The 24,928-nt window shown below is 41.6% G+C and overlaps 1 protein-coding gene and 1 long non-coding RNA gene across 4 annotated transcripts in view; one reads left to right on the top strand and one right to left on the bottom strand.

The window, feature by feature from the left end:
* Positions 1-18,753: 18,753 nt before the first annotated feature.
* On the bottom strand, positions 18,754-20,700 carry LOC148842719 (uncharacterized). Its single transcript, XR_016103587.1, has 3 exons — positions 20,567-20,700; positions 20,426-20,484; positions 18,754-19,091 (listed from the first exon to the last, which is right to left on the bottom strand). It is a non-coding gene; the product is annotated as an uncharacterized LOC148842719 (long non-coding RNA).
* Positions 20,701-21,069: 369 nt separating this feature from the next.
* The window catches only part of LOC148842720 (zinc finger FYVE domain protein), a 154,659-nt gene continuing 150,800 nt past the window's right edge, over positions 21,070-24,928 (top strand). For 2 of the 3 annotated variants that reach the window (XR_016103586.1, XM_088959033.1), the window contains exon 1: positions 21,070-22,182. Coding sequence is in view for 1 of the 3 variants with exons in the window: in XM_088959033.1 (XP_088815159.1) it covers positions 21,293-22,182 (890 nt within the window). In the remaining 2 variants the exon portion in view is untranslated. The remainder of the gene's footprint in view (positions 22,183-24,928) is intronic. The other variant, XM_088959034.1, reaches the window with a different exon arrangement.

Here is a 24,928-nt window from a genome sequence, read left to right on the forward strand (position 1 = left end):
TCTATTTTCATCTCTCGACATAAAGATAATAGGTTGACGATACGATTCTTGGAAAAAGCATTATGGGAGGACAAGAAAGTCGCGATTAATTTTTCCATCTGAATGAATTGCTTACATTTGGGCTTTCCAAAAAACAAAACCATATGATAGTTACTAGCGTTTGTTATTTATTTCGCAGGTGTCTCATCTATGGCGAGCAAATTACTGGTACGCAATACTTGACAAAGTAAAATGCTCAGTTACATATTTGTTGAGTCTTTCGATTTGCTTGGTAATGTGGCTGGTAAAATTGACTATTAAAGTTGGGGCCAAGGTACCGTCCAACTCGCTTTGTTGTTAAAAAATCTTACGGATTGAAACATGCATGACGGTCCTTAAAATAAATAAATTTTTATGGTAGCCGCTGTTCTCGAAGTCAATGCCTTTTATTTTTTGGTAATGTCACGAAGTCGATGCTAGGACTCGTAATTGCATTGCAGTATTTTGTAGATACGGACAACGATGGATTCTTTTCTAATTAGAGGGGAATTAACATTTAGAAAATATGTTTATAAATCCGCTAGAAACTCGTTTAGTCTATTATTATTTAGTAATTAGTATACTGTATAGTGTATACTGATGTTTCTATCCGTTGCTTCTGTGATTAAGGGCCAGCTTGAGCGGGCTTCATGTAGGTTGAGCTGCATTGATCTAGCCGCTTGGAGAAGCTAACAACAATAGCTTTGTTGGAAAGTTGATTTCTCAGGTCATGTAACTGATGTAAGAGTATTTCTGGCTTTATGCCTTTTGCACCACAACTTTTCATGTATTTCCTATTTTCAACAAAATGGCTGCATGAAAGCCCTCCAAAACGGGTGCTAAGGAATGATCAGTGAGGTGGTTAGTAGGAGCGGCAATGGGTACCCACTGTACCCTTGTTAGTAGGTTCAGACGTTTAGTGCTCAGTGCTCACAATTCAGACTTGAGGTTATTTTGTCAAACTATCAGATTTAATGGAGCAAATATACTCTTCTTTATTTTTCTATAAATAACATGCATGCGACATAAAATAGAATTAGGGAAAATTCTTGATCAGTATTCCGTACTTTGGTCTCCGAACTGTAAAATGTGACAATTGTATCCAAATTTTCAAAATGTGACAATCCAATATTTGTTGTTAACCAGCCCGTTAATCAGCTGTTAAGTGACATTTGAAAAGTCAAAAATGCCATAAGAATGCCATTTAATTCTCTTTATCAACTATCGAAACATTGACAATAAAATGAACAACCCTAAATTCTAGATTCTTCTAAACAGTCACCAACTTTTTTGAATAAAAAAAGCTAGGACTTGAGACTATTCAACACTTGGATGGTTGATAAAGAGAATTAGACGACATTCACAGGGCATTTTTGACTTTTCAAATGTCACTTAACGGTTGTTTAACGGAAGGTACTGGATTGTCACATTTTAAAAGTTCGGGTACTGGATTGTCTTTTAAAATTCAGGGACCAAATTGTCACTAGAGCCAAAGTACAGAGTACTTATTGACCGGAAATTTTCCCATAGAATTACTACTACCTTGGATTTTATCAATTTCTATACATCCAGTTAGTGTTAAAAAAAGAACTTTTTTTAGGTTTAATTTGAGAAGAATATAAGTACAAATATGTACTGTATAGCAAATTTTGCATGAACATATTTGTATTTGTACTGTTCCCAAACTGAACTTTAATTGGACATCTATTTTATAACTATTTTGCTTAAACAAATGGGTCACAGGTTTGTTTTACTTGAATAGATCAAAAGTAGGTTTATTTTACTTGAATAAATGAGTTACGTATTTGTTTTAATTGATTATATTGGCCGTAGATCTGTTTTCGGATCTGGACCTCTAAAAAGTAGGGTTGCAACTCGGATTAGACTGAGTTAAAGATTAGACTTCCAAATTCCAGTTGGTCTATTCAAAATTTGCCAAAAGCTCAACCTAAGCGGCTAAGCCCTCCCAAGTTGCACTCCAAGTAAAATGCTGTGTTCTTTGCTTATAATGATTTAAGATTCCAAATATTTACAAAAATGCACGGTGACTTTGCCTTATTACAATCAAACAAAGTAATATACATGAAGATGTCCTGACGGTTTGTATTCTCTTGTTCATTTGCATTTATATTGATGAAGTTTGCGTTTGTACTATTAACAAACACAGACAAAAAAATAAAAAATAAAAAGAAAAAGAAAGAAAAGATAGTGCAAAATAGGCGGTTCTGGGGTTTATACATGTGGATTCTTAACAACAAAACTGATTAGATCCAGAATAATTGAATGTACGCTCAAATTGGATGTGAGGGAGCCAGAAACAGTGTGTTAGTTTTGGCTTGAATGTATGATAACGTATCTCAAAGGCTTTTTTAAGCATTGTACGTTTATTTGATAATCAGCGCCATGCCATTGTCAAATCAACGTTTGTTTCATAATGTTGATTCATATGCATAATTGTTAATAATTTTTGGTCTTAATTTACCTAAGTATCAATCTTGGAAGAAGCTTCATTTTAATGCTTCTTCCAACGGTTATTATTTCGTTGATGTAATGTTTAATATGCCTAATAACATCTATTTGTCAACAAACCCTTATAAGACATTTATCAATCATTTTTATCAAGAAAAATAAAAACATTTATTTAAAAATGGATGTCATGCAAACATATACTTATTGTTTATTTAATAAATCAAAATTAGCAATTTTTTTAGTCCTAATACTCACCGACGAGTGCGAACTCAATTGGCCAATCGTTTTGCTGTAAATGTTATGAACCGAGAAATATCTTAGAGGCCCACTATTATTGGGTAGATCAAAAACTACTGAATGGAATTATTTGGTTGATAGATTGAAGTCCAAACTTAGTTCTTGGAAGAAACACACTTTTAGTCATGCGGGTCTCAAAACTTTAATCAAATCCACTCTACATGTTGTACCTCAGTATATCATACAATCTTATCTCTTACCTAAAGCTATTTTACTGATCTTAATAATATTTGTAAGACTTTTTGATGGACTAATTGAGATAAGCATGCTTTTCATATGCATTATTGGGATACGTTCTTGAGATGAAAAGATGAGGGAGGAGTTGGACTTCGTGATGCATCAGCTTTTAATGAAGCTCTGATTCTCAAACTTGGTTGGCGTTTCCTCTCCAACCCATTAGCTTTTTGGGTGAAGGTGTTAAGGGCAAAATATATCAATACTAAAATTTTTTTGGTATGTACCACTATTACCCTCCGAATCATACATTTGGCGAGGCATTTTAAAGCTGAGAGATATTTTGCGCCAAGGTTGCCATTGGCTTATTGGGGATGGGTGGACTATTGATGCATTGCACAACCCTTGGCTACCAAATGGGGTTCTTCCCTCTACCATGGCTCCCACACCAAGCCACAACATCAAAGTTGCAGGGATTATTGAGCACTCCTCTACGACTTGGTGCAATAATTAGATTGCAGCCTCCTTTGATTCACTTACTACTCAATTTATTGTCTCCATTCGACTTCCTTTACAGGCTAACACAATACCAGACAAACTAGTTTGGAAGCTGACACCTCATGGATGTTATACTACAACATCGGGTTACAAACTTCTAACCTCTATGCATCCCACTTCTTCAAGACAGCAATTTCTGGCTTCTAACATTACTTGGCATCAATTCTGGAGCCTCCAGAATGTATGTCCTAAATTACTCCTCTTCACTTGGGGGTTGCTCCAAAATGCTCTGCCCACTAGAAGTAAACTCCACAAAATTATTCAATTTTGTAACGACCTATGTCCTTTTTGTTAGGGTTAGAGTTGGCCTCAACCCAACCTAACCTAGCCCGACTTGCATCCCTACTCCGATGGAAATCAACTCATCCTTTCCCCCATTAAGCCCCAGGGGATGTTTCTAAGATTATCTATTTGTACCATTTTCTCCCATAATTCAGCTCGGCTATCTAAATTAAAATAATTTCCTAGTACACATGTTATTTGATATTTTTACTCTTATAAGTATTTCATTTGATGTTTTATATGTCACTTGCAAATCATTTTTTTAGTAGAGTAAAATAGACAGTAAGGCCCTATTTGTTTTTCAATAAGGTATTCATACTGGAAATATTTTCTAAGGTAAATAAGATAATGACCAATTTATCTATAAAAACTATTATTAAAAGGGGTAATTTTGCTCCATCCAAGTGTTGGCAACTATCCCTCTAGGTGGGAAAATTTGTTTACCAACCTGGAATATGAGTATCACTTACCCGAGTAAGTGACACTGACACCTAGGGAAAATAAATTTTCCATGGACCCAACATAACTTTGAAAAAAAAAAGAACATGGGTTTCTTAGTCGATGGGAACCAAAATCCCATTGACCAACTCCCCCCTATCTCAAAATCCAAAAAACGAATGGAACCTAAGTTTATCGCTTGCAAATCTTTCATTTGATATTTCTACAGTGAGATGGTATCTCCAGGCTCTTATATTTTGGAATGGACTATCTTTAGAATAATAATAAAAAAAATTCTTCAGTTATATATAAGAAAGAAAAATCCATCTTTTCTTGGTAACTATCTCCCCCCACCAAGTTCTAATATTTTTGAATGAAGAAAGTTGCATAACCATGTGGCTCCAATGCTTTTATGTAGATTCATTGATTTCACAACATTTAAAACTTCTTTAATTGGACCCTCCTCTAGCATAGAGATATGATAATTGGTCAAACTTGGAAGTTGAAGGTTTTTAGGAATGGCAACAGGGTGGGGCAGGGTGAGGAGCCACTCTAAATCCCCATCCTGACAAAAATCTCTTTCCCTGTCCCCACTTGTAGGGTTAAGGTTGTCCCCATCCTTGCCCCCATGAGAATCCCTACTCCCCATGAATTTTTTAATGATGTTAATTATTTTGTTTTTGCTTTTAACTTCATATAAAAATTAAAAATAAAATAGTCAAAACTTATGATCATAAATTCAATTAAATATATTAAACTATATTTTTAAAAGAATATTAATATACATACATACATACGTACAAGAAGGAATCCCCACATTATGGGGAGTGCTCTCCTTGTTGCTACCATTGGAGATGAAAATTTTTCCATTTCTGTTCCTATAGGGAAAAATCATCACCTTCCCCACCATGGGTAGATCCTTGCAATGATCGGGGAAATGGAGAAAATTGGCATCCCTAGATCCGCAACCCCTGGAATTTTCTTGTATGTCCCATATTGACTAAATTTGATTCTCTAACAATTTTGTTATTTCCTTTTCCTTCATTTTTAACCATGCCTCTATATTTCCTCTTCTTTCTTGATAGGGATGGCCATGAGCCGAGCTCTTCACGTGCTACTCGAGCTCGGCTCGATTCAATTTCAATTAAACTTTGAGTCGAGCTCGAGCCTAATATAGCTCTGAGGCTCGCGAGCTGAGCTCGAATAGCTATATATATAATAATAACTAATTATTATAATTCTTAACTTAGTAAATATCAAGTAAAAATATTATATATATTTTTTATTTTTACAAAACATTTTTTTCTCAAGTCGAGCTCGAGTTTTGTACTACCTTGGCGAGCCGAGCTCGAACCTCATGCTATTCATCTCGAATCCACCCCTATTCCTTGAACTCCTTGTGTTCTCTAAAACTTAGCAAGTTGATGAAAAAAATTGTATTTTTGTCTCCATTTATCAATCATAATTTCTTAACTTGATCCTCCACTTCTCTTCTTCATTTTCCAACCACTTCTCATATTGTTCTTGATGATTTAAAAAAAAAAGCCTCTTTGTTTTTTTTTTGTTCATCTCATGGTTTTAGAGTAGTGTTGGTGTTCGGACCATTTGGATAAGAAATAAATTTGAGATTTGATATCCTATGAATTAATACATGTTTTGAAAATAGAACTAACTTCTTAAAAAAATTGCATTTGGTGTCGCACACCACTAATAACCCCGTCCCTAAATTGGCGGTTGTGGGAATCGATTCCATGTCAATGTTGGAGCGAACCAATTAAGATACCAACTAAGCCACCACTCGGTTGTTAAAACACAACTGATTGAAGGCAACAACTTTTCACCTTGCAGTGGGACCAATGATAATGCCCCGCACCCAGCCTTTTAATACATAAGGCCTACAACATTCAATATCTCACTATATGCCCTACGTATTTTATCACCGTCATGGGATGTTATAATTGTTTCTACAGGCCACTACACAACCAATCAGTTCAGCTAATCTGAATTAAGTTTTTTTCTTCTTTTCTGTTTGCTATAAAATTTAAACTCACTATCCATAAAACAACTTAAGCCTTTGTAAAAAATCTTAAATATAAGAGGAATAGCAATCTTTCACTTTATCAATAAGTTCATTTTTTCGGAAGTGCCATTGTGATGTATAAATAAATATTTTGTGATGTATTAGATTTTGAGATTAACAATCATGCAATAGACATTTCATAGTTTATTTTCTATTTTATTTTATAAGTTTTGTTTATGAGTAACATTAAAGATTCTTTAGAATGTAAAACATGTCAATTAATGCCTCATTAAATATATATTTAGTACCACATCTATTATATCTATATTAAAGGAAGGTCTTAAAGCAACAACCCCCACCCTCCAAACATGTGGCATTGTAAAATTTCAATATATAAAATCTTAGAAAAAGTTAAACTCTCACTCTTAAAAAAGTCTATCCACTCACAAAAAGGTGACAACTCCACCCTCTTAAAATTCACACACCTAGCATCCTAATCCGTAAAAAGTGGCCACTTCAAATGTTATGGTAGCAAATGAATTTTATTCAAACACAACCATTTCAAAAGTAATGATTAAACAAATAATTCAACTTAAAAATATTCAAAATATTAAATGAATGAAATAAAAATAAATGAAATTCATAAAAATGACTAAACAATTAATACAAATGGTGTGAGTTTCATTCTTTTAGATGAAATAGTTTATTAATTGCAAACTAGATTTAAATTTTTTTGAAAATGTAACCTAATTTAGATTTAAAAAATAATTTATCAAATAAATAGTAAATGCCAATTATAGTGGGTTACTACTTAAAAATAAGACCTCATTTAATCTCTTAAATCATATTAAAAACAACATAAATTAATAATGAGTTTCAAACAAAGTAGGTCAAAATAGATTGCCAAATACAAAGATGTTAAACCCATGTTAATTTTTTTAATTTAATTTTTTATAGTTAAATAGTAAATTTCAAATTAAATAATATTGTGGTTGCCCCTTAGTATGGGGCCATTCTCTAGATAAAACATGATATAAAAAGCCTAACCTAAATGTCTAATATAAATAATTTAAAATTTTGAAATAATTCAGATTAATGGTCCCATACTTAATATGGGTGTCATTCATAGTTTATCTTTTAAAGGGAGAAAAGTGGTTGAAAAACATTTTTGGATGTTTTTGACAGCAATGTGGCATTAGATGCCCTTAATCACCATATAAGCTGGATAGTAAAAAATGACTTGATGTTAGAAAAAACATATAAAAAAAAAGCTTTATCAAGGAATGACGTTGGCACAAATAAAAACAAACCTTTATTTGATAAACAATTTAAAAACAACATTTCAAACTCTATTAAGAGAAACACATTTATATCGCTTATCTGACATCGTATATGGGATAAATCGCAATGGAATCAAATACTATCTATGTAATTGTAAGAGTGCACGTGCATTGCACATGGGAGATTGTCAAGATAATGATTAAAGTATGAAAATTAAAAAGAAATTGTAGAAAAAATTTTAACACATCTATAATATTATATATTCATAATACATCCATTGTGAAGTGATGAAGGAAGATTTGGCCCGACCTCACAGTTAAGCAATACATGGCAAAGGCAACAGCTCGGCACAAAAACATGTCTAAGGTGTGAGCACCAAGGGGAGAAATCAGCGGTCCGAACTCCCTATTAGGGGCCCGAACTCACCATTGGCCCCAAACTAGACAGTAATCCGAACTGGCCTGCCTTGCAGCAGTTCGGGACACACCTCACTGAGCTGGCCTGCCTTGAAGCAGTTTGGGACACACCTCACCGAACCGGCCTGCCTTGAAGCAGTTCGGGACACACCTCACCGAACTGGCCTACCTTAGAACAGGACATATCTCCAAATTCAAGACTTCGCCTCGCTCACCACTCCACCACATCGCCCTCAGGGCACCAAAACCAAACAAACTGTACTATGTCTGACACCGAGGAAGTCTGTACCCAAAGGCGGTGCACCCGGCTGACTTGGGATCCGACGTTTGACAGCCGCACTCCAAACGGCCACCTGCCACCGCCTCTTGACACCGCCATCTCCAGTTATAGAGACGATTCCGACAAAAGGCAATGACGGTTCTGTCCTAGCAGAAAGGACGACACCTAAACTGACAGATGCAAGGGTAATCATACCTGACCTGACAAGGGCTTCGGAGCGAGTGCGCGAAGTGATTATAAAAGGCCCCCTACCCCCAACAACAAGGTATGTGAACTTTGCGCCATCTGGTCTATACTTTTCCTTTGAGAGTTTACTAACTTGAGCTTCGGAGTTATATCACCGGGTTCCCCCCGGAGTTCCCTCATCTTTTTCGTTTCAGGCTCCCCGTCGCACCAGCTCAGAGGCAAAATCGTTGACAGCTAAGACCGGCCGGATTGCGCTCCATCAATTGGCGCCGTTTGTGGGAACGTTTATAAAAGCCTCCCTCTAAATCTCTCTTACCTGCCCTTCTTTCAAAAACCCCAACACCCACTCCAACACCAAAATGGCCTCCTCCAACAATGTCGGACGTGGAACAGAAACAACCACTACCGGAGAGCAACTCCATGTTCCAGCGGTGTGCATTGGGCAATTCACCATCCCCCTTTCAATGGATGGGATCCCAAGTTTGAATGTGCCACAGGCGGTGGCACCTCTGAACACTCCTTCGTTGAACATTCCTCTTCCACTCTCCGTTGAAACGAACTTCGCGGAACCAACTGTTGTCCCACTAGCAGCCTGCCAAAACCAGCTAGATGATCTAATGCAATGCATGCGGGCAATGCAGGCCCAAATGCAACAATTCCAGCAGCACCAACTCCAGCAGCACCAGGTGTTGCACCACCTCTCCCAAAACCATTATCAGCAACAGTTCCCTTAGCTACCCTTGAACCAGTCACTGCTTCCCCCCGGCACCCTGTTTCAAAGCCGGTTAAGGCCTCCCCTCAAAGTGGCCGACCTCACCAAGGAGAACCTTCCCGACCCCAGAACCCCCCAAATAGTCAGGCCTCGTCCCCGGGCCGAAAGCAAAGAAAGATCACCCCCGCCTCACAGCTCGCGGGTGGGTCATGAACCTCACCTACAAAGTCACCCCGAAGCTCTAAGCCCAAGTTCCCACTCACGGAGAACCGCTTCAGCGCCTTAGCAGTAGGGCAGCATTCCGGGGCCATCGAGCTCGGCAACACGGAAGCCAGCAGTGCAAGCACTAGGCCCACTCAAAGAACGCGCCGGCGAAGTCGCCGGACTACTACCCGTGTGCTACCCGAGCTCAGAGTCAAGGAAGAAACGAGCTCGAGCGAGGTAAAAACCGTCCCCATTCTCTCAGTTCCTTCCCCCCTTTCAGCAGAACTTCTGGCAGTCCCCTTGCCTAGAGATTTCAAACTCCCATCTCTGGACAAGTATGATGGGTCCTTTGACCCTAACGACCACGTCGACGCGTTCTAGTCGCAAATGCACATCGCTAGGGCCAGCGAGTCATGCATGTGCATGGCCTTCACCACCACCTTTAGAGCGGTGGTCCGCACCTGGTACCGGAACCTTGCTTCCAGGTCAATAAGAAGCTGAGCCCAGTTCGTGCAAATCTTCACCACACACTTTGTTACCAGCAAGAGGTGCCCCAAAACCGAGGAACTCATCTTCGGGGTAATCCAAAGAGAGGGAGAACCCATCTGGAGCTACATCAAGCGGTTCAATGAAGCATGCTTGCAGATCCCTCGGTTAGACCCCGTGGTACAGCTCGTCGCGGCCAAAAGAGGGGTGACGCACAAAGAATTCAAATGGCACATGGTGGCCAGCCAGCCCGCAACCGTAGCCGACTTCCTCAAGCTCGCAGACAAGTTTATGAGAACAGAGGAAGAAATCAACCAGAGAGCCGAAGGCCGGGTTGAAAAAAGAAAAAGAGAAGGTGGGCCCTCCAACCCCGACGACACAAGAAGCTAGAACTGAGAGGCAAAGCCAAGCCAGCCGTCCCGAGCTCCCTTTGCAGTTCGGACGGATTACACACCGTTGAACAGAAGGTGGACCGAGATCCTGATGACGATCAAGGACACCCCCTACATAAAGTGGCCACCTCGCCTGAAGAGCAACCCAAACGAGATGAACAAAAAATTATATTGTAGTTTTCATAAAGATCACGGTCATAGCACCGAGCAATGTAATAATCTCTGTGACGAGATAGAGAGACTCATCCATCGCGGGTACTTGAGAAATTTTGTACATTACGATAATAGTAATAAAGCAAGTCGGCAAGGGGAACACGGGAAGGATGTCCCCGAGCCGAACAGCAGACCAGCCGAAGCCTTGCAGTGACCTCCCGTAGAAGAGAGGCCTGTCCGGGGAACCATCCACGTGATAGTGGGCGGTTCGGTGGTGGCAGGATGCACTTCGACGGAAGCACGGACGTCAGTTCGCGAAGCAGCCCGAGAGGAGCAGAACCCTCCCAAGAGGCCAAAGACAGAAGAACCGATCTTTTTTACAGAAGACGACGTGCAAGGTGTTCACTACCCCCACGACGACGCGCTCGTCATAAAGCTAAGGATCAGCGACTTCGAAGTCCGGTGCGTACTGGTGGACTCAGGCAGTTCGGCGAACATTCTATTCAAATCGGCGTTCGACCAATTGCAGTTGTAGAAAAGCGAGTTGAAACCTGCTCACACTCCTCTGGTAGGCTTAAGCGGAGAGGAAGTCAGGCCCCTGGGGAAAATAACAGTACCTGTGGAAGTCAGCACATGGTCGTGCACGGTAAGACTCAACCACGATTTCCTGGTGGTTGCGATCCCCTCCCCATACAATGCCATAATAGGGCGACCAATTACGCATATTCTGCATGCTGTGGTCTCCACCTATTATCTGGCAATGAAGTTCCCAATGGACTTCGGTGTAGGGGTAGCGCGGGGCGACCAACTTGAGTCCCGCAAATGCTATGTTGCCGCCCTAAAGGGAGAAACCAAGGCAGCCGACGACCTCCAACTAGAGCAACCTGCGGAGCAGGGCGAGGAACGAGCTTCGCCCAATGAGGAAACAATCGCAGTCCCGACCTCGGCTACAAATTCGACGCGAACACTACAGATCAGTGCTTCCGTCAAGGAGCCTTTGCGAACCGAACCGGTGAATTTCTTACTTCAGAATTTAGATATTTTTGCATGGTCCGCGGCAGATATGCCCGGTATTGACCCCGACCTTATAACTCACAAACTTAACACTGACCTTGTAGTCAGACCCATTAGACAGAAGAAACGCAACTTAGCCCCGCAGCGCTGGGGGGCGGTCGACGAATAAGTCGAAAAGCTCCTCGCAGCGAACTTCATAAAGGAGGTTCATTACTCGAGCTGGGTAGCCAACCCAGTGCTGGTGAAAAAAGCAAACCACAAATGGCACATGTGCGTTGACTACACCGACCTGAACCGAGCTTGCCCAAAATATTGCTTCCCCTACCCTAAATTGACCGCCTAGTGGATGCGACCTCGGGACATGAGCTGCTAAGCATCCTGGATTCCTACTCAGGCTACAACCAGATCAGGATAGACCAGTCCGACGAGGAAAAAACTAGCTTCATTACCGAGTTCAGACTGTACTGTTACAAGGTCATGCCCTTCGGGCTAAAGAACACTGGGGCGACCTTTCAAAGACTTGTAAATAAGCTTTTTCGGCCCTTAATAAGCACGAAAATAGAATGTTATGTAGACGACATGGTCGTCAAAACACAGTTCTCCCATGAATTAATAAAAGACTTGGATTTTGTTTTCCAAATTCTGCATCAGTATAAAATGAGACTAAACCCAAACAAGTGTGTTTTCGGTGTCACCTCGGGTAAGTTTCAAGGGTACATTGTCAACCGGCGCGGTATTAAGGCCAACTGGGACAAAATAAAGGCCATCCTTGATATGAGACCACATCGGAAAGTAAAAGAAGTTCAAAGGCTAAACTGCCACATAGCAGCTCTGAGCCGCTCCATGTCCAAGTCGGCAGACCGCTGCCTGCCTTTTTGAAGGCAATCAAAGGCAAAGGGTTCGAATGGACCCGAGATTGCCAGCTTGCGTTCGACGAGCTAAAGACCTACCTTGCCACCATACCAATCTTAGCCAGACCCAAAGAGGGCGAGGTCTTAGAACTGTACCTCTCGGCGAGCGACGAGGTGGTCAGTTTGGTATTAATAAAGCAAGTAGAACGGGTCCAGCGACCCGTCTATTATGTTAGTAAAATTCTGCAGGGAGTAGAGACGAGGTACCCGCGGATAGAGAAAATAGCCTACGCACTGGTGATATCATCTCGGAAACTTCGCCCGTACTTTCAAGCTCACACCGTCGTCGTATTAACAGACAAACCCCTAAGACAAGTCTTGCTGAAGCCCGAGGTCTCCTGTCGGCTTACGAAGTGGGCCATCGAACTCAGCGAGTATGATCTCTAGTACAAACCACGGACCGCAATTAAAGCCCAAGCTTTGGCATATTTTATTGCCGAATGCACTTTCAGCCTTGAAGCCCAACAGGTTGAGCCCGAGGTCCCCAGTTCGGGCGAACCCGGAGCTCCCAAGCCATTAGAGTCTGAACCCCGTGAAGTAGCAGTCAGTGTGGCATCTCTCCTGGCCAGGCAAAACGCGAACTGGGATGAGGTGCCCTGGATCCTTCACGTAGATGGTTCCTCGAACCAACAAAACAACAGGGCTAGAATAGTCTTATGCGGCCCGGGCGACAAAAAATTGGAATACGCACTACGCTTTGAGTTTGTGGCATCTAACAATGAGGCAAATATACGAAGCACTGATAACCAGGTTGAACCTAGCGCAAAAGGTAAGAGCAAAGCACTTGGTCATCTGCAGCGATTCCCAGCTCGTGGTCAACCAAGTTACGGGTGAGTACGAAGCACGCAAGCTCTCCATGATCGCATACTTGGCGAAAGTAAAAGAGGCACTGCTCAACTTCAATTCACACTTCAATTCCTAGTGTGGTAGTGGATTACTTCACGAAGTGGATAGAAGCTGAACCTCTGGCAACAGTTATGGCCTGAAAAATACAGAACTTCTTTTGGAAGAACGTAGTATGTCGCTTCGGGTTACCTCGAGTACTAATCTCCGATAAAGACAAGCAGTTCGAGGATCTCAAGTTCTAAGAGTGGTGCCAGAACATGGGGATTCGACAGAACTTCACATCAGTCGCGCACCTGCAGGCAAACGGTCAGACGGAAGTAATGAATAGAGCCATCCTGCGCGGACTGAAAGCACGTCTAGATTGAGCTAAGGGATTGTGGGCCGAAGAGCTACCAAGTGTTTTATGGGCTCACCGAACTACAGCAAAAACCTCCACGAGAGAAACCCCCTTCAACCTCACCTATGGCACTAAAGCAGTGATCCTGGCGGAAATCGAAGTACCAACATTGCGACTGGAAACATATGACGATCGGACAAACGGAGATGAGTTGCATACCAACCTTGACCTACTGGACGAGGTAAGGGACCTCGCGCACATCCGGACAGTGGCTTACCAGCAGTAGGTAGCTTGCTACTACAATGCCAGAGTTAAGCAGTGAAGCTTCCGGGTAGGCGACCTGGTCTTTCGTAAAATTATGGTGCCAGAACCCGCCGTGGGCAAGCTTGGTCCAAATTGGGAAGGGCCTTATAAAGTAAAGAGAGCACTCGGGGGGGGGGGGCATACGAGCTCGAAACCTTAGAAGGCAAGCAAATACCCCAAGCATGGAACATTGTTAACTTGAGGCGATACTACTTATAAACCGCCAAGCGAAGTGGACGAAATCGCTACAAGAGGAACCTTGGCATAAGCAAAGCAAAGAAAAGTCGGGCATATTATCAGCTCGGCAAAAAATCAGTTCGCTACAAGAGCCTTGGGGCCGAAATAGGTCGCGTAAGTACACAAACCCGGACAAGAAACAGTGGCATATTCAGTTCGACAAAAAATCAGTTCGGGAAAAAGAGCACTTTAACCGAAAATATTCTATTCCATTGCAAGAAAAAGTACATTGGCCATCAAAGGGAGTACATTGTCTATTCCATTACATGCCCAGAGCTACTTCTTCGCCATCAGAAGGCACTTCAACAACACCCGAAGGCCCTGCCTCTCCTTCAAAATCTGGCTCGCCATCGGCAGCATTAGCCATCTCCTGAGTTATACGCGAGGTGGATATAGCACTAACATCGAGGTCGGGGTATGTGTTCTGGATCATCCATCGGCTCAGCTTGAATCCCCTTCTGTAAGAATCCACCATCAGGTCGTCAAAACACAGAGAGGCAATATAGTCTTCAACAACCTTCTTCTTGGCGTCTTCAATACCTTGGGAAAAAATATGCGTTTTCTCCCTGATGTCCTCCTGAAGATATTTGACCTGATGCTGCAGGTCCAACCGCAAGTCCACCATGTGCTTGACGACTACCCCCATGGCCTCGGCATACCGCTGAGACATCGCCTGACTGGCCATGGCGACGTGAGCAGCCTCTTCGGCAGCATAAGCGACCGCCTCAGCGACTCGGGTATTTGCCTCAGCCGCTCAGAAAGCCTCTTTGGCAGCATGAGCGGCCGCCTCAGCAGCTTGCGCCTGTCGCGAGCTCCTCTCCACCTGGGCTGCTAAGGCATGAATTGAAGAATTCACCTACCAAAAGAAACAAGTGAGCAATAACAACAAAAGCAATAGAAAATGAAGAAGGTAGACGAAATCTGAATTACCACCATAGCATGTGTTATGGCACGGCATGCGACTTGATTCAAAGGAAGATTGGTCCACGTCGTGATCTCCTCGGGGAAAGTAGCCTCCTTACTCTTCTGAAGAGTGTAGTTCGACGTCAACACGCTCCTGAACTCCCCTTGAGCTCTCAAACCCGAGGGCCCAACTCGTGTATGAGCGGACCCAGAATGAGCAGGAGCACTGGAGTATGCAGGAACACCCGTGTGAATGGTCTCAGCGTAAGGCGCCCCAGCCGCTTCATGCATCGGTGGAGTCACCTCGGGCTCCTTGGGCAGATCCTTTGGTGTGTGGCCTGGAACTTGAGGCTCCTCATCTGGGGGTAGCTCGGTACGAGTTTGCATGGCGACCTGCTTCCTCCTCCTCATGCCTTGGAACAGGCGCCCCCCGCGAGTCCTCTCTGCGTCCATCACACCTGCAGAAACAGGTTCGACATCAGAAAAAAAAAATGAAGGAACAAAGCAAACAAAAAACCCGAGCTAAGAAACCTACTCGAACTCAGGCCGACCGCAATAAGCTTGGCCTCCGTTAAGTACTGGTGGCACTTTAAACCTTGTCGTGCCCATTGCCGGAGGCCCTTCACCGTCTCTTTATCAAGAGTGACACCAGAATCAGGAGTGGCCTCACCCCACCCGGTCTGAAAGGGCCACCCTTGTGCACTTCGCACACCGAAGTAGTCCCGCTTCCACGTCGGGACCTTATTGGGAAGCTCATGCAGAAGCTTAAAGCCAGGGCGAGGAGACAAGTAATACGCCCGTCTTCCCCCAGGAAGAGAACCCGCTTGTTTCTTAAGCATTAAGATGGAGGAGAATATCTCAAAGTCTAAAGGGAAATTCTGTTCGCAAAAAAGGGAGACTGTCCCCACCAGGTTCTGAATAGAGTTCGGATGAAGCTGACCAATAGTAACACCAAAGTGGTTGATGACTTCGACGAGAAGGGGGTGGAAAGGCAGTCACAGCCCCGCAGCGAGTTGCTTTCGAAAAATCACGATCTCATCAGGACTGTGTTCCCAATGAAGCTACTCGAAGGAATGAAATATGTATACCCCCCGGGCAGATTGTAAGACATAAGTATAGATTGGAGCCCCTCGGGCATCATGGTCGAAAGACCAAACCTGTCTAGCATCCGACCTCGGCGAGAGTTAGATGCCAAACTGCCCGAAGCGGCTCGGCCTACGGGTTCATAGTCATCCTCAAGTCCCACCTCAGGATCACTAAGACAGTCGGGGGATACGACTCAGTTTGTAGAACCTACATCAGTCCTACTTGTAGAGTCGTCTCAGCTATCAAAGCTAGACATCGAGGAAATGGATTCAGGAAGGTACTCATTGGAAGAAAGTTTTGAAGGCTCCGGAGACGGAAACAAGCCAAAAACCTTGAAGGCTAAGTAACCAGCCTAGACGCGAACTCAAGAGACAAACCGCAGAAGTGACAAATTGATTGGGGTCCCCTACTATTTATATACAGTAACCAAGAATCGATAGTGCAAATCAAAGACAATCCAACGGCCCGCATTCGCGCTGACCGCACATCCCCTGAGTTCGAGACGTGATTGGCGCACATCTTTCCAAAAAGAGCGAAATGTCAGTGCACGTCTTTTGAAACAGACGTCGTGCCGACGCACGTCTTTCTGAAACTAACAACGCACCGCACGCCTCCTTGCAATGGACAAAACCGCCAGCGCACGTCCCTTGAAAACTTCAGTGGCACGCTTTTTTCATAAATTGAAAGACCCGCTGTCACGTCGCAGCGGTGCGGCTTTTTGAAATTTAAAATAAACGCGCGCTACCGTGTCCGTCAACATTCGTGAGCAGTATGCACGTCTCCCACATTCTCGGACAATCCAGAAAACCAAAGAACCATGGCAAAAGCATCTCGCATAGTGAAGATTCGAAGATCGGGACAAATCCACCTACTACATCGCAAAACTCCCCACACCAGGGCAAGACCCTTGGCACGAGGAGTGGGGGGCAATTGATGAAGGAAGATTTGGCCCGACCTCACAGTTATGCAATACGTGGCAAAGGCAACAACTCGACACAAAAACACGCCTAAGGCGCGAGCACCAAGGGGAGAAACCAGCGTTCGAACTCCCTACTAGGGGCCCGAACTCACCCTTGGCCCCAAACTAGACAGTAATCCGAACTGGCCTGCCTTGCAGCAGTTCGGGACACACCTCACCGAGTTGGCCTGCCTTGAAGCAGTTCGAGACACACCTCACCGAACTGGCCTGCCTTGAAGCAGTTCAGGACACACCTCACCGAACTGGCCTACCTTAGAACAGGATATATCTTCGAACTCAAGACTTCGCCTCACTCACCACTCCACTACATCGCCCTCAGGGCATCAAAACCAAACAAACCGTACTATGCCTGGCACCAAGGAAGTCCGTACCCAAGGGCGGCGCACCCGACTGACTTGGGATCTAACGCTTGACAGCTGCACTCCAAACGGCCACCTGCCACCGCCTCTTGACACCGCCATCTCAAGTTATAGAGACGGCTCCGACAAAAGGCAGTGACAGTTTTGTCCCAGCAAAAAGGACGACACCCGAACTGACAGATGCAAGGGTAATCATACTCGACCTGACAAGGGCTTCGGAGCGAGTGTGCGAAGTGATTATAAAAGGCCCCCTACCCCCAACAACAAGGTATGTGAACTTTGTGCCATCTGATATATACTTTGCCTTTGAGAGTTTACTAACTTGAGCTTCGGAATTATATCACCGGATTCCCCCGGAGTTTCCTTATCTTTTCCGTTTCAGGCTCCCCGTCGCTCCAGCTCAGAGGCGAAATCGTTGACAGCTAAGACCAGCCAAATTGCGCTCCATCATAAAACAAATGCTTTGGATTTATTGAGCCATCGATAGATGGGCTTTATATGTGATATAAGAAAAGAGCTAGAGATATTAATAGTTTTAGTGGGCAGTTTGAAAATTGCCTCTATATGGTGGAATTTGATTATAGTAAGGGTATCGTTTAGTTGCATCAGTTCAATGGTGACATGTCATATTTGCACTCTCTTGTTTATACTAATGAAAGTGATTAAGAAATAAATATCACCATGAATCTTGTTAGATGGGAACAATTCACTGGCTACGAAATATTTAAGATGATGCTTAAGGGAGTCAAAGATGATAAAATTGTTGAAAGGTTATGTTAAAAAGCTATTAAACTAATTAGATCATTTAATAACTGAAAGAGATCCACATGTTGGCAATGCCACCCTCTCATGTGTCAATGAAATTCCCTACATTGCAGTCTCCCACACACAAAAAAGCTTTCTCCATTGGACATTTTGTATTCAAAATTTGAACAACAACTCAATTAAGGGGAAGTAGTGGGAATATTGAATTGATGAAAACAAATGAAGCATGGTGAAGCTAGAGTGCAGAAAGATGGTTTTGTTTGGTGATGTATTCGACAATCATAGCATATAAAAAAGAGGAATACGAAGTAATAAAAAAATGGTTTACTATAGTTGTAAACCTGTAACAGGTCGTAAATTGATTGACTAAGAGCGAAAAGAGAACAATAGAGGGAGAAAAAGGTTTGTAAGGCTTAGATCGGAAGAAGTACGAATGCAAATATGTAGAGCACAAGTATTTGCACTATACATATTTGTATTTGTAGTCTTTCCAAATTGAGATTAAGGTTTGAAACTTGGAAGAAGACGAGATCGTGTGGTTTTTATATTTATATATAAATAAAGAAGAAGAGATTACCTAAGTATACAAAAAAAAAGGCCCAAGTCCCACCAAGACAAAACAACCCAAAAAGCATAAAAGAAAAATATAACTAACAACCCAACTTGTGTATTTAATGACTCCTATTTGATTAACATATTTTCTTCGAGCTCCTATCATCTCATCATTTGGTCTGTCAACATAAATGTTTAATTATATGGTATAATATAACAAATATTTTGTATTGAACCTCGAAATACACCATATGCACTAAAAGAAGACCCTTAGGCTAAAAAATTTAAAAGCATGATAACATCATATTGCATGAGTACCTGTCTTGGTTCTAAGAAACAAAGAACCCTAGCTTCCCCACATCCACCATCCATAGATGGGGATAGAGCAAGCCAAAGTAGAGTACATGTAGCATATTGTCATTAGTCCATTCACCTGAAATGGATAGAGCATGTTAGCATCTTTAGTTTAATCTTTGGAGGAGGTTCTTTATAGAAGCTTGGCATTAGAGTAGCTTTAAAAGTCAAACTCTTCTTTAATTCTTTGAGTTCTGCCTCATAGCTCTCATGCAAGCCAAAGTAGAAAATGGAATTGTCTCGAATAGATGACATCTAAAGCAAGTTAGTAAAAGGAAATAAAGGAAAAATAAGAAAAAGAAAGAATATTTGAATTAAAAATAAGATAATATATTGTTTAATACTTTTGTTTTCACCTGCAAATTAGTTATTTCCAATTTCTTTAATTTGCATGAATTTTCTCTTCTAATTTTGAAAATAACTGAGTGGAACTAGAGTCAATTGGTTAATGGTACATGTAAGTATATATACGATGCTATCAAGCTATGCGCGCAATACCTTTACATGGATTGTTATTATCTTAGCTCTTGTAGTTATTACATTAAAAAATAAATATTATGGTTAAAGTGATGACCCATTGATTGGGTCATTTCCTTTTGTAATATGTAATGCATGAGTTAGGACAAATGGATTCGAGGTCTACCAACAAAGAGAAAAAAGCAGCTAAAAATGTACTAAGTAGATTAAACTTATCTCGCATCTTTTTGTTTTTCTGCACACTCAATAAGCCTGGAGGCAAATACAGAACCCATGCTTTTTCATGGCTCACGAGTTGTGCTTCTACTTCAACAATAATGACGATAATGATGGAATGCCATTAATCTATGAGAGAGAGAGAGAGAGAGAGCCAGGAAAGGAAAGATGTTGAATATATAAGAGAATTTGAAGACCCATAAAGAGTAAATATGAGACAGAGGATCATGCTTTAACAGGCAATGTTTGTTTTATCAGCTTTAAATACTGATCATGTGATATGTGATTATTTATGAAGTGATTCGGCAGATATGAAACTCCTTAATATGAAGTTAAATAGTGGTGGTGGTTGTCAAACAGAGAGGGCGTGCAGAGATAACAATATATAAGATTGCACCCAAATATGCACGTACAACAAATCCTTATAAATGAAACATAATGATAAATCTAGAGATAATCATCATCATCATCTAAGCCTCGTCCCAAATCCCTATAAACAAATCTCTATGTTTGTTGTTGACAGTCATAGTGGCATACATATATATAGTGATGATGAACTATGTTTTGGACAGGACTCTCCTCACAAAGGTCTATGCCTAACAAATGAATTCATCTTTTTATAAAATAAAATAAGCAGGCAAAACCTACACATCATAGAAGTAAATCATACTACAGAAGGATGCATCAATAACTCTGTAGATTGTAAGGACGAGAACTTACTGGGGCTCTTTGGACTATGTGCCACTTCTACTTGCTTCTATAGAAATAGACTTACTAACCTGACTTGAAATAAAACACAAAATAAGCTGATGCAAATATGAGGAAAGGCACGAAGAAGAGATTTTGGGAAGAAACCCTTACAACAGAAGGTTGGATGCTAGGCCTAGATATTATGGTGCTCTGCCTGGTGGGAAGAAATCTTTTCCTTTCTTTTCCTACTTTTTCCTTCAAACCAGCCTTGTTGATTGCATCACGATCTGTTTTTGCTTGGCTCCAAACGGGCTAGTTGCATCATTCTCACATTTCGATCATGGGCGCGGAGCCAAATCCGGTGTATGGAGATCAGACACCCCCCCATTCATTGTCTATGTGTTTAGGTTTCGCATGAAAGATCCATATCGGGCGGAAGGAAAGGTAGGTGTGTACGGAGAAGTGGCCCATTCATCGTCGATGTCTTTAGCTTTTGCATGATCGATCCAGATCAGACGGACAAGGATGGTTTAGAGATCATCGTCGGGTTTGGTTTACCTTTTCAATTTCTCATGATAGCACACGTGGCAATTTAATAGGGTTTAGAGAGTTGTGCGTGATGCAGTCTTGTAGCTCCAGAATGAAGAGGCTTGCTTGGCCCCCCATGTAAATTTGCTCGATCATTTCCGGCGCGCGGAGAGACAGTTACGAACTCACAATCATTTCTTTAGGCGGTAAAGGGGGGAAAAGTTCGTGAGGAAAAATAAAAAAAAGGAAGATCTTCAGTGGACTCTACCTGAAAATCCCAGCGGACATGGTTTTGAATATTTTGATCATCGATTTCAATTGCAACAATCGAATAATCAGAGATTAATCTGCGATCCGATTATTGCCGTAATGGAGAAAGAGATCGAGTTGCTTTCCAGAGTCACCGTAAATCATCTGTTCCTCGCACAATTCGAGGCTTTCAGGGCGACTTTGCTCAGCTTGCGAAAGCGAAAACCCGAGCTTGCCATTGCAATCCTTCAGGCCATCGTAGCTCAAGGAGGAAGGGTTAATGGCGTGCTGTGGTCGAGCACATGCGGCTCCCCGGCGCTGCTCGCGTGGTTGTCAGCTATGGAGCTGCTCGAATTCGAAGACGCATCGTCGATCTGGAATCTCGATCCCGAGATATTGCGGTTGAAAGTTGAATTCCTTCTTCTTGTACAGCTCGTCTCTTCTAGAGTTTCAGAAAGTATTCGAAGACTTGTGGATTTGGAGAGTATAGAGAAAGAAGATGTTTCCAGTGAGAATTTTGAGTCTCGGCCTGAGTATTTCTCTGAAGGAGCGGATTTGAAGGATTCGAGTGGTGCTTTGGTTGATTCTCTAAATTTTCTGGACCGTATTTCGGATTTAGGTCTGCGGCGGTTGAAGGTCGATGTTACTGAAGCTGACATTGGGCCATCTGATGTAGTTATTTCCTTTGAAGACGCGGAAGTACAATGCCTGAGGAAGGTAATCCTTGACCAGGCAGAAATTTGTGACGCCCTGTGTTGGAATATTCAGAAGCAAGTTAACTGGTCCGACCCCTATGATTCTGTTTTGGCAATTACTGTGAACACCGAAGAGAAGGTGGGTCTGGGTTACTCAGAAGAGGAATTGAAAATTCTAGCTTTGATTCAGAAGAATGTTCAGATGGCACATTTGGAAGCCTTGAAAGAGCGTCTGAAGGAGGGCGATGAGAGTGGTGCTGTTTCTCATATTCGTTTTCTTCATACAGATAATGGTGTTTTGGAGACTGAATATCGGTAAGTTTGTTTATCTATTTTAACCGAATCTGTTATTCACTTATTCACACTATGCGATGCTTCAATAGTCAATTGAATAATGTAGAATTGAGTTTTGTTTTGTTTTGTTTTTCCCCCATGCTGGAAGGTCCGCACATTTCCTCATCAAATTTACTGTAGTATGTTTCTGGCAGATGGTAATTACAAATTTTATGCTGCAGATACACTGAGTATAATGTAGTATGTAGAATATCACATCCTTTATTGTCTGTATGTCGGAGTAGGGAGGGGGTGATGATATTGAAAGTGGAGTTTCTATTGGATCTGGAGTCTGAACGACCATATCTCTGGGGACTTATATTTGAAATGCTTCTGGAAAAGAAAGCCAATGGGGGCAAGAATGTACACTGGGTCTCTTTTTTCTAAAATTTTATATAGCCAACCAGAATTTTCGTCTATGATCATTTATAAACTCTTAACTCATTCCATTCTAAGGATATTGCCTTAAGCATGTTTGTCCCAGTTAAAGTTTAAAATTTCGATACGATATGCTCTGATACAGCACATGTATCTGGCATATCGTATTGTATTGTTGGGTCCCGATACATCTGTTTATAGGTGTTTTGGGAACCCCTTCTTTTTAATAAAAATATTGTTAAAAACAAGCTCAAAAACCAAATTTTGAAAAAAAAAACTAAAAAAACACAAAGGCACATGGTTTTAAGTTCCAATACGCTTCTGCCGATACTCAGGGGGCGTATTGATACTTTGAACCATGGTCCCAGTTATTCATATTATTTCTTTCCTTTATTTTTCTCTGCCCATATCTTTCTTTTTGATAAGGATGATTTTGTCAATTGTAAGAGAATGGAAGAACTCTAGATACATCAGTGTCCATCGCCTCTTAAATTTCCAAAATTTAGCGTTTTTAACTCCTTTGAAGTACAAATTAAAAGAAAAGGTTTGTTTTGATTTTGCAGTTTACCCTTGTACCTCTTCCACAAGAATTAAGTCCAAAGTTCAAAGTATTTTTTTTGAAGGATCAGAAAGAAATTTCACTAAATTGAAAAAAAAAAAGTACATCTCAACATCATTGGCTGTCAAGTTGACACACCAAGTACACACTAGAAATCAAACAGAAAAAGAGTCAGGGATGTATCGATACACCCAACTGTATCGGCAGGGGTATATCAATACATTTTAGGTTATTTGTTTTATTTTATTTTTTCAGAAGTTCATTTTTATACATGTTTTTTATATAATTTAATCAATAAAAAAATGATTTCCTCAAAGCACCTGTAAACAATTGTATTGAGAAGCCAATGGTACAATATGATATGCCTGATACGGGGTGTATTGTATCGGTACTTTGGACCTTGGAATTAACTAATTGCGAAAGGTAGTGTTTTCCAAGATATACACCTTTATCTGGCCATATCTGAACCAAACTTGATAAATTTCTTTGAATAAGCAATAATGTCCAAAATCAGCAATAATTTGTAACTGCCTTCAAGAAGTACTCAAGACTATAGCAAGGGGTGACCCATATCTTCAAAGATTACTCATCGTGCTCCTAGAACTCAAATTTAATAACATATAAAAGTTAAAAGGCATACAGATAAAGAGATTGGAACACGATACCTGATACTTAGAAAAAGAAGAATAGACAATTTAAGCAGAACACAACATTTAAATATTTCAATTCGTTCACTCTGATCATTGTCAGTTCATGTCAATCCCTCTTCTTAATATCCGATCTTGCCCTAAGAGTGAAGAATCATCATCATCACCATCATCTAAGCAGAACGAGATGTTAGACAGTTTTTGTATGCCCTTAGCTTCAATCTGATTTGATGTGCTTTTGTTATTTAGTGGAAATAAATAAAGTGCATGTTTGATTCATGTTGTTTGGTTTAATTCTGTGTAAAACCCTAAAACTGGACATTTATAGAGACTCGTGTTAGTTTTAAATGTTCACAGTCGTTGGATAAGTCTGGGGAGATTTATCCTGTCAAGGCTGATACTGGTGTGCCACTAAGTGTTGGGATGGCCTGTCTCAGCCACCAGGGTAAGACCCGAGGCACATGCAGTATGGGATTACTTGAATCCTGGAACCGGACCAGATTTCCAGTATTGCCCTGGACCTTGGAGATAGATAGGCAAAACTGGAAAGTTACACCTGACCCCTAGACTCGATTATGACACTTCACTAGGTGTTGGATCAGGCTGCCTTTGATATGCCAATCAGTGAGATCCTTAGCGGGGATCAAAACCTGGGTATGTTGGGGCAGTTTGAGAATTCATCTGAGTGGGTGATCATAGTGACAGAATCAGCCATTTTGTCGGACAAAGGGTAATGATCGGGAATGCACTCTCTCTGATGGAAACCAAACTACCGGCAGTTGATTTCAATCGTTGGAATTTTGTTTTGCAAAATTAATATATTTATATATATATGTACGGTTTCAAATTGTTTGCAAATGGTTTTAATTCCCGGGATCCATGTGAGAGGAGAGTGCGGCACTGTTCCTTGCAGCCGAGGGAGAGGTCCTCTCTTGTCGGGCAGTGCTTGATCATTAAGGGCTGAGAGGTTAAGTGTAAGACCATTGAGGATAATACCTGATGGGCTAATATTGCACCTGCCCACAGTCCCTGGGTTTTTATAAGATGGCTTGGCCTAGGGACCACTTAATGTAAGTGTTGGGCCCATAGGGTCCATATGATGGACTCAAGGGGTTCATTGAGTTTTTCAGTGAATTCGGCTGGG

The sequence above is a fragment of the Nelumbo lutea genome, chromosome 8 (genome assembly GCF_056320005.1).
Source record: "Nelumbo lutea isolate HS-2025 chromosome 8, American lotus-T2T, whole genome shotgun sequence".
Lineage (NCBI taxonomy): Eukaryota > Viridiplantae > Streptophyta > Magnoliopsida > Proteales > Nelumbonaceae > Nelumbo > Nelumbo lutea.